General features: G+C 45.2%; 1 protein-coding gene across 4 annotated transcripts in view; it reads right to left on the bottom strand.

The window, feature by feature from the left end:
* TBC1D14 (TBC1 domain family member 14) overlaps window positions 1-18,929 on the bottom strand; it is a 167,263-nt gene that overhangs the window by 89,683 nt on the left and 58,651 nt on the right. The window contains exon 1 of one of the 4 annotated variants that reach the window (XM_063923749.1): window positions 5,077-5,318. The exons of the other annotated variants lie outside the window; for them this stretch is intronic. Within the exon in view, the coding sequence (XP_063779819.1) occupies window positions 5,077-5,111 (35 nt within the window). The 5' untranslated portion in view covers window positions 5,112-5,318. Of the gene's footprint in view, window positions 1-5,076; window positions 5,319-18,929 lie in introns of those variants that run through there. 4 annotated transcript variants of the gene reach the window in all.

The raw sequence follows: 18,929 nt of genomic DNA, 5'->3' as shown, positions 1-18,929 counted from the left end.
TGGCGCAATACCTGTCGAGTTTTTTAATCATGTGGACGACTTCTGGGTGAAGTCCCCACTCTCCCGGGTGGAGGTCGTGCTGAGGAAGTCTGCTTCCCAGTTGTCCACTCCCGGAATGAATACTGTTGACAGTGCTATCACATGATTTTCCGCCCAGCGAAGAATCCCTGCAGCTTCTGCCATTGCCCTCCTGCTTCTTGTGCCACCCTGTCTGTTTACGTGGGTGACTGCCATGATGTTGTCCGACTGGATCAACACCGGCTGACCTTGAAGCAGAGGTCTTGCTAAGCTTAGAGCATTGTAAATGGCCCTTAGCTTCAGGATATTTATGTGAAGTGATGTATCCAGGCTTGACCCTAAGCCCTGGATATTCCTTCCCTGTGTGACTGCTCCCCAGCCTCGCAGGCTGGCATCCGTGGTCACCAGGACCCAGTCCTGAATGCCGAATCTGCGGCCCTCTAGAAGATGAGCACTCTGCAACCACCACAGGATGGATACCCTTGTCCTTGGTGACAGGGTTATCCGCTGATGCATCTGAAAATGCGACCCGGACCATTTGTCCAGTAGGTTCCACTGGACAGTTCTTGCGTGGAATCTAACGAATGGGATTGCTTCGTAGGAAGCCACCATTTTTACCCAGAACCCTTGTGCATTGATGCACTGAGACTTGGTTCGGTTTTAGGAGGTTCCTGACTAGCTCGGATAACTCCCTGGCTTTCTCTTCCGGGAGAAACACCTTTTTTCTGGACTGTGTCCAGGAACATCCCTAGGAAACAGAAGACAAGTCGTCGGAACCAGCTGCGATTTTGGAATATTGAGAATCCAATCGTGCTGCCGCAACACTACCTGAGATAGTGCTACACCGACTTCCAACTGTTCCCTGGATCTTACCCTTATCAGGGATAACTAAAATTCCCTTCCTTCGAAGGGATATCATTTCGGCCATTACCTTGGTAAAGACCCGGGGTGCCGTGGACCATCCCTACGGCAGCGTCTGAACTGATAGTGACAGTTCTGTACCATAACCTGAGGTACCCTTGGTGAGAAGGGTAAATTTTGACATGAAGGTAAGCATCCTTGATGTCCCGAGACATCATGTAGTCCCCTTCTTCCAGGTTCGCAATCACTGCTCTGAGTGACTCAATCTTGAATTTGAACCTCTGTATGTAAGTGTTCAAAGATTTTAGATTTAGAATCGGTCTCACCGAGCCGCCTGGCTTCGGTACCACTATAGTGTGGAATAATACCCCGTTCCCTGTTGCAGGAGGGGTACCTTGATTATCACCTGCTGGGAATACAGCTTGTGAATGGCTTCCAAAACTGCCTCCCTGTCAGAGGGAGACGTTGGTAAAGCCGACTTTTGGAAACGGCGAGGGGGAGACGTCTCGAATTTCAATATGTACCCTTGAGATACTACCTGAAGGATCCAGGGGTCTACTTGCGAGTGAGCCCACTGCGCACTGAAATTCATTGAGAACGGGCCCCCACCGTGCCTGAGCTTGTAAGGCCCTAGCGTCATACTGAGGGCTTTGCAGAGGCGGGAAAGGGTTTCTGTTCCAGGGAACTGGGTAATCTCTTTTCCTCTCCCTCTGTCACGAGCAGAAAAGAGGAACCTTTTGTCCGCTTGCCAACAAAGGACTGCGCCTGATAATACGGCGTCTTATTTTGAGAGGCGACCTGGGGTACAAACGTGGATTTCCCAGTTGTTGCCGTGGCCACCAGGTCTAAAAGACCGACCCCAAATGTCCCCTTTCAAAGGCAATACTTCCAAATGCCGTTTGGAATCCGCATCACCTGACCATTTTACTGGTAGAATTGGACAACGCACTTATACTTGATGCCAGTCGGCAAATATTCCGCTGTGCATCATGCATATATAGAAATGCATCTTTTAAATGCTCTATAGGCAATAATATACTATCCTTATCTAGGATATCAATATTTCCAGTCAGGGAATCCGACCATGCCAACCCAGCACTGCACCTCCAGGCTGAGGCGATTGCTGGTCGCAGTATAACACCAGTATGTGTGTGAATACATTTTTGGATACCCTCCTGCTTTCTATCAGCAGGATCCTTAAGGGCGGCCATCTCATGAGAGGGTAGAGCCCTTGTTCTTACAAGCGTGTGAGCGCCTTATCCCCCCTAGGGGGTGTTTCCCAACGCACCCTAACCTCTGGCGGGAAAGGGTATACAGCCAATACTTTTTAAGAAATTATACATTGTTATCGGGGGGAAACCCACGCATCATCACACACCTCATTTTATTTCTCAAATTCAGGAAAACTACAGGTAGTTTTTCCCTCACCGAACAGAATACCCCTTTTTGGTGGTACTCGTATTATCAGAAATGTATAAAACATTTTCCATTGTCTCAATCATGTAACGTGTGGCCCTACTGGAAATCACGGTTGTCTCTTCACCGTCGACACAGGAGTCAGTATCCGTGTCGGCGTCTGTATCTGCCATCTGAGGTAACGGGCGCTTTAGAGCCCCTGACGGCCTATGAGACGTCTGGACAGGCACAAGCTGAGTAGCCGGCTGTCTCATGTCAACCACTGTTTTCTTATACAGAGCTGACACTGTCACGTAATTTTCAACAGTACATCCACTCAGGTGTCGACCCCCTAGGTGGTGACATCACTGTTACAGACACTCTGCTCCGTCTCCACATAATTTTTCTCCTCATACATGTCGACACAAACGTACCGACACACAGCACACACACAGGGAATGCTCTGATAGAGGACAGGACCCCACTAGCCCTTTGGGGAGACAGAGGGAGAGTATGCCAGCACACACCAGAGCGCTATATGTATATACAGGGATAACCTTATATAAGTGTTTTTCCCCTTATAGCTGCTGTATGTTTTAATACTGCGCCTAATTAGTGCCCCCCTCTCTTTTTTTAACCCTTTCTGTAGTGTAGTGACTGCAGGGAAGAGACCGGGAGTTTCCCTCCAACTGAGCTGTGAGGGAAAATGGCGCCAGTGTGCTGAGGAGATAAGGCCGCCGAAAAGGGGGCGGAGCCTATCACCCGTTTTTCTGTATATTCTGGCAGGGGTTAAATGCATCCATATAGCCCAGGAGCTATATGTGATGTATTTTTTGCCATGTAAGGTATTTTTATCCTGTTTTATTGCGTCTCAGGGCGCCCCCCCCAGCGCCCTGCACCCTCAGTGACCGGAGTATGAAGTGTGCTGAGAGCAATGGCGCACAGCTGCAGTGCTGTGCGCTACCTTATTGAAGACAGGAACGTCTTCTGCCGCCGATTTTTCCGGACCTCTTCGCTCTTCTGGCTCTGTAAGGGGGCCGGCGGCGCGGCTCCGGGACCCATCCAGGCTGGGCCTGTGATCGTCCCTCTGGAGCTAATGTCCAGTAGCCAAGAAGCCCAATCCACTCTGCACTCAGGTGAGTTCGCTTCTTCTCCCCTTAGTCCCTCGATGCAGTGAGCCTGTTGCCAGCAGGTCTCACTGAAAATAACAAACCTAAACTAAAACTTTCACTAAGAAGCTCAGGAGAGCCCCTAGTGTGCACCCTTCTCGTCGGGCACAGAAATCTAACTGAGGCTTGGAGGAGGGTCATAGGGGGAGGAGCCAGTGCACACCAGTTAGTCCTAAAGCTTTCTTTAGATGTGCCCAGTCTCCTGCGGAGCCGCTATTCCCCATGGTCCTTACGGAGTCCCCAGCATCCACTTAGGACGTTAGAGAAAAATAAATAAATAAATAGAGTGCAAGCCTTTATTTCCTATTCCTTATATATAACAATATTATTGTGTACGGTAAAGTAAATAAAAAGTGAAACATCAGTAAACACCTGGAGCAGAGGTTGCAACACCGAGAGACAGACAATTAAATCCTCGTCCGTATAAATGGACGGAGGCAGCAAAATTTATAAACCACATTAACAGTAAGAAAACGACAGACGCTACATATATCTGTATATGTCCCGATTATTAATAGAAAGTCATACAGGTGGAATTACTATATAATGCAATGATTCATACGGGAGAACCTTTTATGTTAACCGTTCTCCCCGCCCTCTTTATTGCCTTGACCGCGAGTAAACTCTGATAATTGCAGGTGGGACGGAAGCTCCGTAGAAGCGTATCACTTCCCCACTTTGGATCATGTAAGCGCCAATAAATTATTGGTGCACATACATTTGAGTAGAGAGACTCAAAAAAGTCACTAGGAAAAGCACAGAATAAATGTAATGGTATCATTTTGTAAGCGAAAACCCCCCAGAACAATGCACAGCTAATAAACCCTTATTCGCCTGCAGAAAATTCCATTGTATGGGCTACAATACCCAGCAGCTACCAGTCCCCATTGATCGTAAACTAACTACACTGCCTATGATGAACCAACAGTTGTAAAAAAAATAAAAAATAAATTGCCACCATGTCCTATTCAAAAAGGAGTGGGTGTAACCCAAGTTAATGCTAAAATAACCAATCGATAACCCAGGTGAATAACATAAGATAGATCAGAGGTAGGTAACGCAAGGCACTCCGGTCTCTGCTGAACTACACATTCCAGCATGCCCCAACAAAGGGGTCCCTACTTTTCAACATCAGCCTCTTCTGGAGTTAATAGTAATCACTTACCTTCCGCCAGGTAAACTAGTCAAAGTTAAAATAATAAAAGGAGTTTTTATCATCTAATGGTAAAACAAAGGAAGAGGAAACAAGTGGCGTGTTAATAATTTTGTCTTTAACAATTAAGTATCGCAACTGCAAAACACAAACTCATAAAATGCTGCTCAGGGTCATGTGATGTACCTTTATTTACAGCAGACATATACAAACTAGCGACAAACATTTCTGAGAACCGTGCCTTGCCGGCTATAACCAAATGCATCAATCAAAGCAAAAAGACACAGATCTGACAAGTTCCAAGGTATTTGCTGGCAAAACATTATTAAAGAGCCTTGGGGACAACTGAGCAGCCGACTTTTTACTAATAGGACTGGAAAAAAACCAGACTGGATAATGCAAGCTCAGTGTAAGAGGCGCTGCAGAAAGAAAAGACTTAACAGACTTGCATTAAACTTTTATGCAGTGTTTTATACACACCTGTCTACTAAGAGGAGCAGCGGGGGAGCAGCCATGATTGGACAGATTACAGCAGCCTCAGTCCTGGTCTCAGAGGGTCTAGGCGGAACTCATCTCACAGGTCAAACGGCACATATTTAAGCAAAATTATAATCTCCAGCACAGGGTTTAGTGATGACATTTTAAATCCATCTTCCTCTGCTGCCAGGAGACTGGAGCAGGGGAGAAGGAGGGCTGTGTTTCACAGTCCAGCTAGTTAGCTGCTGCGTCAACAGGGAAGGGCACATACAGTGCAATGGTAATCACAGGGCTGCTTTACATAACACACCCACAGATACCTTGCACTGAAACCGCTCAGGTTACATTCTCAGAAACTCACCTAGGTGTGTTTATACTATAGGTCACAGAGGAAAAAGACATCCAAGCATTCAATGCAGGTTACCTGGACAGCTGCTGCAGAACGGGTGTGGTATGGAAGGTACTGTAGATAGTAACTAGGTAGACAGTGTCTAGGTCGACCACTATTGGTCGACAGTAACTAGGTCGACAGGGTCTAGGTCGACAGGTCAAAAGGTCGGCATGAGGTTTTTTGTTTTTTTGGTGTCGTTTTCTTCGTACAGTGACTGGGAACCCCAGTTAGTGCACCGTGTCCCCTCACATGGCTGGCAGATAACGATCCACGTGGACTACGATTGGAATCGTAAAGTATGAAAAAGTAAAAAAAAAAAAAAAATTTGTGAAAAACTCATGTCGACTTTTTGACCTGTCGACCTAGAAGCTAGAACCTGTCGACCTAGAGACCCTGTCAACCTAGAAACCCCGTCGACCTAGTTACTGTCGACCAACAGTGGTCAACCTAGATAGTGTCGACCTAGAGACCGGATCCCCTGCAGCACTCCAACTCAATGAGGGCTAAGTAGTAGTGCAACCAAAACTACAGAAGAGCCTGCATAAAATAAGTAAGTAAGAACTAAATTAAAAAAAATAAAAACATTAAATACTAAAAAAAATTTTTTTTTTTTAAATCATTTCACTGAATTGGCAACCCAATCATGGAAAGACTGTCCGATTAGAACATATGCTATTGAAAACATTGGCATACCAATAATGAAAAATAAAAGGACAGTGACTTGTACGTGGACAATTCCCATTCAGTTCTACACAAGGCACAAAATGAGAAGATGGAACTATAGATATTATGTAAAATGAGTAAGACAGGCAGAATGGTATGTCTTATTATGCTAGGAAATAATGGAATGCCTCAAATTTAGATTACACCTATTTGTTTACTATACCAAATTTAAATATCCAAAATCTCTCTCGTTTGAAGAGGAATTTGGAAAGGAACGGAAACATTCTGTACAAGTGAGAATGAAACAAAAACAACTGCAAGAAATAGACAAGAATTCATTGCAAAAGTGATCACTTGCTCCGTCCTCCCATTTCTGTTGAGCAAAACTGGGATGCCGATTCCAGAATTTTCTACTAACTAGTGGACACACTTTTGGTACTTGCAAGCTTTTAAGCAGGGGCATGGATCACTTGATCGACAATGTTAAAAGGTTGATCCAAGGTTTTTGGGCCAAATACTGTATATTTCATGTTATGTGATCACCATCAGCATAGACGTGTACCCTCACGGTTTCCCATCACTCGCTATGCTTTGGGAAAGGTGGCTTGTTTTGCCCGCCACAGGTTACGGTTTCCAATAGATGTCGACGTGGATAGGAATTCAAGCAAAAACTTCCTTTACTTTACACACTTGCTGGTATAGGAGAGACTGCAAGTTTGTAACCATAGTCTGGACTGACACATTATCTTTAACGCCCAATACCCATTAAGCTGTCTTGTAGACCGCTGAACATGAAAGTAATCATACCATCATGGCTATAATGATGGTCCTGTGTCCAATACCACCGACTGGGGCAAAAGAACAAGTGGTGACCCATTGCCACGCCAGGCAAACATCTTCCTGCTCACACTGAATGGGTAGCGGGGAGTGCAGACCCAGATGTCCTGCTATGCCCCTGCATACCATATCCCCTTGGATAAAAAAACAAATAAACAAAACTCATAAATCAGCCCCCTTTGGGTCAATGCTTATGCTAATATAGTTTTGCAGGAATATTTGTTCCATAAAACAATTGATTTTCATTACCTGAAGTTGAGCCCGCTAGCGTTAAATAGTGCACAAGGTCTATAGTCTTCCACAGTAGGGATGGCCATTGACCATCATTGATTAGCCACCTATGGTTGATGGTTTTGCCATTGCTGACTGAGTCCCAATGTTTCTCTACAAATAGACGTCATAAGGGGCAATTATTTAATTTTTGTTGTTGCTGTATTGCAATTAGCTCCTTCCAGAACGTGAGCTAGTTAGCACTGCCCCTCCCTGGTTAGCCCGCTGCATTCCGGTGTCCCACAGCAGTAATGCCCATCAATTAGGTGAATGCAATGGTTTTACCCCATGGCTACCATAGGGGGCGCAAATCAGAGCAATTCAATTGTCGTTCCGTTTAGATGCCTGGTAGTTGCAGTGATAACATTTGTTCTTGCAGCCTCCTGAGGTGCGAGAGGAATTGTGCGCTTAGTTGGCACTTTGGGTGTCCTAATGGGAGTTTGGATGCCCCAACAAGACTTTAAACTGGTTTAGCCATTTTACGCGGCTAAACCCTGTCTGTTTGGACGCGACATGCATGTGCCCAAACAAATGGAATTGTGACCATTGTTTTGGTGTCTCAACAGTCCTGTTTAGACATTAAAATTAGATGCCCAAAAACCATTGAATTCCACACCATGGGTTTTAATCTGTGGTTTCCTGCCATAGATGTAAAATATTGATGGCACCATTGACAATAAACCATTCAATATCCACCCCCAATCCATAGAGCTCTTTAGTGGAACTGTAAATGATGTTGTATTGTCAATAGATTGAGTAAATACATTTGACTCAAATAATTGGCAAGTGCAGTTTATTACCATCATTTCACACCAAAATAAATACTTGGTGCTCTGAAGAGACTGATTTATTCTTAACCATACAATCTAAATTTCCTACTAGAAGCACATAAATGCACACATTACTATCCATGTCATTATAATATAAATTCGGAAACCTGGGGGTATATTTACTAAAATTCGATTTTGGAATCCTCTTTATGAGTCTTCAAAAATCAGTTGAAATTGATTTTTGAATTTCTAAAATCCTTTAAAAAAAATTCCTCATTTACAAAAAAATTATTTTCAAATTGAATTCTATGTGGATTCATGTTTGGAAGTGATTTGGAGTTGAATTTATGAAATCCCTTCCAAAATAGAACCTCAAATCCCCATTAAAATCCCCAGCAAAATTTAATGCAAAATCGAACAGAACTTCCTCATTGCTTCCTATTGGTCCAAATGTATCATATGCACGCTAAATAAAGGGGAAGCTCACTCTTTACACTGTTTTATACCTAAGTGATGACTTTTTTATTATAATTTTTTTTTAATAATTACAGCTAAAATATTTGGAAATAAGTTTAGCCCTAATCTGCCTTCCACTTTCTGTGCTCACAGTCAGTTGCTGCTAAAAAACAAAAACAAAAAAACCTCTGCTTGCTCCCTGTTTATTGCATAATCTGGGGGTGGTTTATTTCATGCACGATTATGCAAAAAATGTCAGCAGAGCACAATATCAAACACTTTTGCCAAATTATATAGTAATATGCCTTCCAAATAATAAAAAAAAAAAAAAAAAGATGCATTCTGTCACGGATTGGGTGGCTGTGTGTGCCTCTTTATACTTATGCTCTGGCAGGAGTTTGTGGATTTGACAATGGAGTCATAAGCAACAGCCATAGCCTAAATAATCTTTTTTGTTGTAAGGGGAACAAATTAGAACAATATAGTAACAACAATTACTATTAGTTGCTTTATTAGCACATATGGTATCTTACACAACAAACCTCCCCTCTGGCATTTGTCCCACAAGAATTTTTGCATACAGGGATGAATTGCTGAGGATGTAGGCATCATGGGAAGAAACCAGGATAGCCAGTTACAACACTCATGATTTTAAAATTCATTAGATCATCCAGCCAAATTGGCCAATATTGTACTCTTTTGCCATCTATTGCACATGCACAGAATAAGTATGATGTCTATAAGTATAAATATGTGCACTATTAAACTCATGAAGCTGCTGATGGTGCTCCGGTTGCTCTTCCAGGGTTCTCAGTCAGGTGATGATTTGCATTTTGCAGGTAGACGCACAACATACCATAACCTTAGACATCCATTATTACTACTTGCACACTGCCCTACAGGCTTTTGGGTACTTAAAAAGTGATCACTATCAATTTCCTACCATTAGATTGGCGTCTAGAATCCAAAATGGAATGTCTATTATCATTCTAAACATTTGGGTATTTGAGGTTCGATTTTAAATTAAATTTCAAATCGATTTGCAAATTGAACTTTAGTAAATGAGGGGATTTTATGCTGGACTATGAGAAAACAATGGTTTTTCAGAAATTCTATTTCTATTGGGATGTGATTTGAATTTGGCTTTAGAATCGATTTGACATTCAATTTGGATCATTAGTTAATCTGTTCAAGCCAAATCAAATGGAAACAGAAGGCCAAAATCCCTTCTAAATCAAAATCGGATAGTAAATTTTGCCCCTACAGTGTCTTGTACCCGTATATGCTCCACTGATGAGCATGTGAAATACACAAACACACAAGATCCGCTCTAAAAACCGGCGTACATTCACTTACACATCAGCCCCTTTATCTACAGTCATCATACTATGAAGTACATGGGATGTTATAGGAATGTATTTCATCTACATGCATTGAAATCAAATCCTTTTTGGGATGAGAATATTCAATATAGGCTATATGGTTCCTCTATAGTGATATTATTGCGCTGCCGCCATTTCTAACATCACAAAGCAGCCTAACTTAGCATTTAAATGTCAAATATTGCAAATTAATTGCTTAGATATTTAGAGATGGATTCAGTATGGGATCAGGGCGGTCGGGGATGCCGATGCTGGAATCCCGGCAGCGATAGCAGCGAGTTCCTTTGCGGCCTCGCTGCGCTCGCCACACTTCGGGCCCGGTGACACTATTCTATTACCCCTCGGGTGGTGGTGGTGTGGACCACCCCCCGAGGGGGAATACCAGGCTTCCGGTCATCTGTATTTACACGTCTGTCGGGATTTTGGAGTCAGGATACTGAACGCCAGGATCCCGACAGGCGGTAGGTATATTGACCGCAACCTGTAGAGACATATACAACCATTTATCATGCAGTATTTCATCCTCAATTTGGTATTAATCTTATTTATTTAAAAAATTATTTATACCCATTAACAAAACACGTAGCGTTTACATATTCGCTAATTATATCCATCTGGTCTATACTGTATATTCTGTATAACAACTTAAAATGATAAACAGTGTTTTATTTATTGTTTAGATGATGCACTGAGTGGTGCAAGCTCATTAAGTTGAGCTCAGCTATCTTTGGCAATCCCCGATCACCAGCCTCTGAGGAAGTGACAGCATGATCATGAAACGCATAAGATGCTTGTTTCTGTCCATTCTGTATGGGGTGAGAGAAATGGTTTAAAGTTCTCTCCGGTTTTACTGCTGAACATTTGAACATTGAGTGCAAAGCTTCACTAGATAAGATATTTGTTATGTACATACACCCCCCCATAAATGCAGATTTATCTGAACACTACTATATACAGTATCCCCAGAGCTCTCTGGGTTTCTTTACACATAAAAAAAAAAAAAATAACCTCTCTCTAGAACGGATTCTTAGATGCTTGGAAACAGTCAACAATAACCAAAACTATAGAAAGGGGTGGGTGACTCTTTGGGCACCAAGTACTTCTATAAGCTTCTGTGGTCTTTAGCATGCAGTAGGCAAATCCATCATCTGATATCAAGTGATTGATAAATTGGTCTGACAATTCCCCCATTATCACTGCAAATAGTGGCGGTAACAGAGGACAATTAATAAGCAGAAAACTTGATTGGCCCCTATTAACAACAAGATCCCTTTCAACAACACTAATAATCTAAGACTGGTTATTACAATGGATAACCTACCTTCGGGGCAGTTCAAACACTATTTTAATGGCATATTTAATACAGGCTTCAAGTGTTTATTTCATCTTTCGAGGCAATCTGCCAAGCAGTGTTTGCTAAACCTTCATGACCAAAGAGATTTAGGATGTTTGCAAACACTGCCATAGCGGAGACGGGCTAGAATTAGAATTCCATTCCTCTTTTAAAAGTGACCTTGTACCAATTCATTCTTATAACCATGGATACGTTTCTGTTGAATTGGTATTACAGATTAAAGCAATGGGCTAAAGTACCAAATCTCTTTAGTAAATATTTTTTTTTTAAGTAAAAATAAGTATACCAACCCCCATACATGACAACCAGAGGTAACACCTCTAAAACAGATAAGAGGTGGAACAGCCCATAGCAACCAGATACTATCGGTTTTAGAATGTTTAGTAAATCTACCCCTGGGACTCTCTGGCTGTTGTGGAGCTAATGTGCCAGCAAGCCCTTCCGCCCTTTGCTGGTACTGTGGTTTCAAGCCGGTTATCTTTTAGGATGAAGCTTAAGAGGTCTTGTAATTCATTATACCCCTGCTAAAATAATAAACACTGAGGCCCCACAAAAGTTAAAGAAATCTTCAACCTAGTAACGGTATTTATATTCCTAAGGAATAATTAAACCAACATAAATAAACATGCCAATCACCTGACCGAAATATTCACTAAAGGCTTTGGCTGGCCACAAGTGGGCTGGTCTTACCGCTCGGCCCAAGAACGGGACAACAGGTTCAATGTCCAATTTGTCTGCTCGAGTAGGTGGCTACACTGGATGAGATCTCAGAGGCCTGTTAAATGAGAACATGACCAAGAAATGCAGGCAAAAACTGATCATCTGATTGATTTGAAATTAGTCAGATCAAAGCAATCAGATATCGGAACGGATTTGGATCTATTAGCATTGCAGTAATCCAGTCAACAGCACAAAACCACTTTTGGCATCAATTGTGGCCTGCAAAAGGGATAAACAGCAAAATACTGCATTAAAGAATAGAAACCGTTAAGACGACGCCTGTACTGCCTACCTTTACACAGACATGAAGGTGTAACCGAGATCAGAATCACAGCTCAGATAAAGGTGTGGCGCTCAATGGGTCAACTACTATTCTCCTCGAGTCAGAGTTTCAATACATTTACCAGAACAACCAAGGAGGTGACGTATGGACTGTTCCTGCTATACAGTACTGGTCAAGGTAGTGGCCCACAGAGCAGTGATGGAAAACATATGGCATCGCCCGGTGTGCAGTAATGCAATACAATATTTACATAGCTCGCAACATGACCCTCTCCAGGGGGGACAGAATGCTCTGCTCCTGGACTTCCCTCTTAATTTATGATTGCCATCACCTGTGGTGAAACGCCTTTCTTATCAAGTAACTAGTTGAACACAGGTGAGGGCAATCCTATATAAACAGAGAAGTCCAGGAACAGAGCATTTTGTCCCTCCTTGAGAGGGTCATGTTGGGAGGTATGTATTTATAAACAGCCTACAGAACGTGGTGTCATGCTCTGGTATCTCCAGAGCTCCGTGAATGACCACAATGAGACAAAAAGCTAGTTTGTTCAGGGATGGACCTAGTGATCTGTTCAGACCATAGACGGGACGTAATGGAGTCAGAGATCGCCGGAGGTGCGGGGTGCCAAACGTTCTCACACATTTTTTTAAAGGGGGCAATCACAAGACAAAACCATGCCTTGTAAGTGATAGCCCCTTTAAAGGAAAAAAAAAAAAAAGAAGAAGGCAGAGATCATCCGGCATCCTGCACCTCTATTACAGCCCGCCAAATGTTCCCAAAGTACCAGACTTCATTGTCCCCTTGCTATGCGAATTGGAGGAATCTCCTGCTATAGGCAACTGTAAGAAAGTACTAGCACTGTCCAGTTGATGTTTCACATAATCAGCGCCACTCAGGAAGTGCAAGTAGATGCCATACTTGCCTACCTGATTCTCTCCATGAGGGAGAAAATGCTCTGTTCCTGGACTTTCCTGGTAATGTATGATTGCCATCACCTGTGGTGAGCTAGTTCATTTATAAGAAAGGTGTTTCACCACAGGTGATGGCAATCATACATTACCAGGAACAGAGCATTTTCTCCCTCATGGAGAGGGTCAGGTAAGCAAGTATGGTAGAAGCTTTACCATTATTACATTAGATGCAATTAACAATACATAATAGTTACAGATGGGTCCAGGTGTATCTGGACTTTTAATAAGATTAACTGAGACTGGCCAGTCGGACTTAATCCCCTGCTGTAATGACTTAATCCCCTGCTGTATTGTTCTCTGTCTGTATTGTATTGCAGCTGAGAACAATAGATGATGGATTTATGCCAATAAATCATGTTGTGCCTAGGCGCAGAAAACTAGTCAAGATAACCGGGGACCCATCAATTACAAGAAAGCATGCAGTATTTAACGGAAAATTACAAGGTTATAAATAAAACATACAAAAGGCAACGATAATTAACATTATAAAAATACATTAAAGAAGAGGTTCTTAAATGCAGTCCTTAAGGCGCCCCAATGGCTCAGGTTTAAAGTGTATCCATTGGTCACAGGTAACTTAATTAGTACCTCAGTCAATTTGATTTAACCATATGTGCTGAGCCATGGATATACCTAAAACCTGAATCGTTGGGGTGCCTTGAGGAATGCGTTTATGAACCTCTGCATTAAAGTAAAAAAGTAATTGAACCCAGTATGTTAAAATGCATTTAGAGAATAGAGCTAATATAGTACATGCTTATGGCAAAGATCCAGCCAATCTCCCACAGCTATCTTATAGGGATTGTATCAATATATGCCACAGGTTCTCAAACTCGGTGCTCAGGACCCCGCACAGTTCATGTTTTCCGTCTCGCCTCACAGAATTGTAAGTGAAATAATTAGCTCCACCTGTGGTTCTTTTAAACAGTGGCGCGCACTGACAGACCGCAAGAGTGGGCAATTTATATGCTGTGATTCGCAAGTCAATGGACAGGAGGCAGAGCCAACATGAAACAATTACATTAGAATCACATCATTTTGGCTCTGCTCCCTCCCAACTGACCAGTGAATAGCAGCATTTTGCCATGAGGGGGAGGGGCCTAATGATGGTGCCAATCTACAACATGGCAGCAGCTGCAACGTAAGAGAGAAAACATATTTTGTAATCATATGGGGTAATTTGCTTGGTAGAGGGGTGTATTGGTACAGTGTCTTGATGCTTAATTGGGATCCAAACACAGCTGTTCCATTGAAATAAATACAATAATGAAGCTTTACTTGCAGCATTCAACATAAATGAACATAAAAAAAAATATCAAACAATCTAGCCCCCACTTTGGGCACTAGCTCACTGCTTCACCCCTTACTATGCTTGGACAGCTAGCCTGAATCACAAATTCTTGAGAGTTTTTCCAGTCCTGTAGCTGGCCCAGCCTGGCAATTATAACAGTAGAGGTCATTCACAGAGCTTGGTGTCCCATCCTGCCACATACAGGTCTGGACTCCTGGCTCTCAGAAGCCTCCAGGCAAACGAAACAGACTGCAACCGCCTTTCAGGCCGACTCTGCAGTCCACATTTTGTCGACCAGCAGCCTCTAGGTGTAGGTGGATCCCTCTAGCCATACACAATATAGCCTGCTCATCAATGCCATATAATAAAAAAATTATATTTAGAAATCTATAGAATAAAAAAATCTTTTACATTAGGATGACAGTGAAGCTCATAAAAGCAGATATACCAACCAGTGTGTACCCAGCTTGTGTCTTGTAATCATACGGGATCCGGTCTCTAGGTCGACAGTAACTAGGTGGACACTATCTAGGTCGACCGCTATTGGTCGACAGGGTCTCTAGGTCGAGATGAGTTTTTCATGATTTTTTTCTTTTTTTGGAACCTTTTCATACTTAACGATCCACGTGGACTACGATTGGAACGGTAATCTCTGCCGAGCGAAGCGAGGCACCTTGCACGAAGCATGGCGAGTGAAGCGAGCCATGCGAGGGGACACGTTGCACTAATTGGGGTTCCCTGTCACTCTACGAAGAAAAAAAACACCAATTTTTTTTTATTTTTTTTTTAAACTCATGTCGACCTTTTGACCTGTCAACCTAAAGGCCCTGGCGACCTAGAAACCCTGTCGACCTAGTTACTATCTACCTTCCATACCACACCCAATCATACAGACCACGTACTGCAATTCATATGAAACAACTGGTACTAAAACAACTCCCAGCATATATACTGTAATGTGGGTGGAATATAGAACATTATACAAAGTTAAATGAGTGAGATAATGCAACAGTAGGTGCAAATACACACCGTGAGTAAACTACCATATGTGATATCCCTATAGCCCCTTTCACATCTCCAATGCCGGATCCCACCCGGGAATTGTAAACAGGTCCTTCCCGGGTGGTATCCGGCATGGGAGACACAGCGCTGGTTTCCAGACCCGGCAATATGCCGGGCCGGTTGCCATAGCGGCGGAGGTCAGAGCCGGAGCTGGGAGATGCGCAGGTGTGAGGAACGCGAGGGGAGGGCTAAGGAGAGAGCAGGTGTGAGGAACGCGAGGGGAGGGCTAGGGAGAGAGCAGGTGTGAGGAACGCGAGGGGAGGGCTAGGGAGAGAGCAGGTGTGAGGAACGCGAGGGGAGGGCTAGGGAGAGAGCAGGTGTGAGGAACGCGAGGGGAGGGCAAGGGAGAGAGCAGGTGTGAGGAACGCGAGGGGAGGGCAAGGGAGAGAGCAGGTGTGAGGAACGCGAGGGGAGGGCAAGGGAGAGAGCAGGTGTGAGGAACGCGAGGGGAGGGCAAGGGAGAGAGAGCAGGTGTGAGGAACGCGAGGGGAGGGCAAGGGAGAGAGCAGGTGTGAGGAACGCGAGGGGAGGGCAAGGGAGAGAGCAGGTGTGAGGAACGCGAGGGGAGGGCAAGGGAGAGAGCAGGTGTGAGGAACGCGAGGGGAGGGCAAGGGAGAGAGCAGGTGTGAGGAACGCGAGGGGAGGGCTAGGGAGAGAGCAGGTGTGAGGAACGCGAGGGGAGGGCTAGGGAGAGAGCAGGTGTGAGGAACGCGAGGGGAGGGCTAGGGAGAGAGCAGGTGTGAGGAACGCGAGGGGAGGGCTAGGGAGAGAGCAGGTGTGAGGAACGCGAGGGGAGGGCTAGAGAGCAGGAGTGAGGAACGCGAGGGGAGGGCTAGGGAGAGAGCAGGTGAGGGGAACGCGAGGGGAGGGCTAGGGAGAGAGCAGGTGTGAGGAACGCGAGGGGAGGGCTAGGGAGAGAGCAGGTGTGAGGAACGCGAGGGGAGGGCTAGAGAGCAGCAGTGAGGAACGCGAGGGGAGGGCTAGGGAGAGAGCAGGTGAGGGGAACGCGAGGGGAGGGCTAGGGAGAGAGCAGGTGAGGGGAACGCGAGGGGAGGGCTAGGGAGAGAGCAGGTGTGAGGAACGCGAGGGGAGGGCTAGGGAGAGAGCAGGTGTGAGGAACGCGAGGGGAGGGCTAGAGAGAGAGCAGGTGTGAGGAACGCGAGGGGAGGGCTAGAGAGAGAGCAGGTGTGAGGAACGCGAGGGGAGGGCTAGAGAGAGAGCAGGTGTGAGGAACGCGAGGGGAGGGCTAGGGAGAGAGCAGGTGTGTGGAACGCGAGGGGAGGGCTAGGGAGAGAGCGGGTGTGAGGTGTGTATTACAAAGTATATACTTAATGTAATGGGAGGCAGCACTCTATACATATAGAGCAGCAGAGTCCACTCAGTGTGATTCCTGCTCCTGCCCATACACGTTGTCACTCACTACCACATAGCATATGTGTGTAATACCCCACATACCAGGAGCTTCCTGCCCCGGGCACTGTCTCCCAGAGGGTACATTACAGCTGCTTACACCTCATCATACACTGGCTAGCGGCTGCATTCCTCTCCCTGCCCGGGACAGTGCTGTTACCTCCCCCTATCCCCCATACATCCATCTCCTCCTCCTCCTCTCCCCTCCCCTCCCTGCTGATCCTTCTCCCCCCCCCCCCGCGATCGCGAGCGGCCCGTAATGTGGTGTGGAGCGGCGGGTCCATGCAGAGAATATTCCGCCTCACAGCGCATAGCGCTGTGTGCAATGCCCCTCTCGCCCCTACCTAGTTACGGCTGTGGTTGCAACCAATTAGATATTGTACTCGATCTAGCACCTTCTAGAAGATAATAGCTAGAATGTGATTGGTTGCTATGGGCAACATCTCAGCTTCTAAAAAAACTGAACTTTAGTAAAAGTGCCCCAGTAACTCCAGACTCCAGTAAATATGCCCCCTGTGCTCCGTGCGACAGCACCATTCGCACACACCTAGTCACCGCAATGCCCCCAGTTCATATTATGCCACACAAAAACCCCTGTTCATATATGCCACAATACCCCCCACGCTGATCATGTAGCGATGTGTGGGGGCCCCTGGGTGGTCAGATGTACTAAGCCTTGGAGAGTGATAAAGTGGAGAGAGATAATCTAAAAAAAAAAAAAAAAAAAAATATGATGGTTAGGGTGGGATGTACTAAACTCCCCGGACGCATTTTTTGGCTTTTCTCAGTGCCACTTGTCATATCTTCGCAGCTACTGGTCTTTGCTCCGCTACCCGTTGCTCCCCGTCTTCATTCTCCTCTCTCTGCCATCCGCATCATCACCGCTGCGGCCACTGAGTCCTCCGCTCTCAGGGTTCAGGATCCGGCGTCCCACAAGCCAGTGCGCGCCAGCCAGGAAGCTGTGACAAGTGCACATGCACAACTGCCAGGGGGAGCGCAGTGCTGACCAATCTCTACGGAGAGCAGAGGACTCCGTGACCGCGGTGGTGATGATGCGGATCAGATGGCAGAGAGAGGAGAATGAAGACGGGGAGCGTGGGGGAGAAACGGGTAGCGGAGCGGAGACCAGTAGCTGCGAAGATATGACAAGGAACGCTGAGAAAAGTCAAAGAACACGGTGGGGGAGGTTAGTACATCCCGCCCTTAGTAGCTTGTTTGGTGCAAGGGTTAATACACACATGGAGACGGTGATTAGTGCATCCTGTGTGATTAGTGCAGCAGTGGTCTTGGAAAGGGGGAGGTATGCTTCTGAGGGAACAGCCATAGTCACGGGGCTGAGAAACGCGTTAAGTGTGACCACTGCCGATGTGGACATAAGTTATCTTGTAAGCAGCCTGCAATTCTCCAAGTGCTGGTGAGGATCTGCATGTTTCTGCTCACCACGGGCCAGCATCCAGCTGATAACAGTGTCTGCAAATCCACTGTAAAACTAACTGGCCGGACGATTCTTAAATACCAGTCAGTGCATAACATCTTTCCAGCGGGAGAGTCACAGCATTGGGCTAGCGGTGAAGCCGCTGAGCGCTGTGAGGGACAGGATCGGATGCCCGGCGAGAGGTGCAGCATTAAAAAACGGCACTGGTGAGCACACTTTAAATTGCTATGGCTGCAGTGGACACAGAATAAACTGTGAATCTGGCACACTTTCATCAAGAACTTACACATGCACTGTTTTAGCAAACGGGGACGCCCGTTAGAATACATTGAGCTTAATCACTCCGACTATTCCCTGCAAACTCCAGCGTATATACCAGGGGTGGCCAACCAGTCAAAAGCGAAGAGCCAGAAAAGATCTGTAATCAAAAGCAAGAGGCACTATGATGCGCGTGCGCGCAAAAATGGGGGCGTGGCATAGTTGTCACAAAGCCCCACCCCATTTTTGTGCGCACACCTTTCGGTATTACGTTTGTAGGAGTATGACCTCATATCATAACCC

Source organism: Pseudophryne corroboree, chromosome 1, assembly GCF_028390025.1.
Source record: "Pseudophryne corroboree isolate aPseCor3 chromosome 1, aPseCor3.hap2, whole genome shotgun sequence".
Taxonomy (NCBI): Eukaryota; Metazoa; Chordata; class Amphibia; order Anura; family Myobatrachidae; genus Pseudophryne; species Pseudophryne corroboree.
Note: the sequence above shows the minus strand (reverse complement) of the source record. Positions and strands in the feature narration are given on the sequence as shown.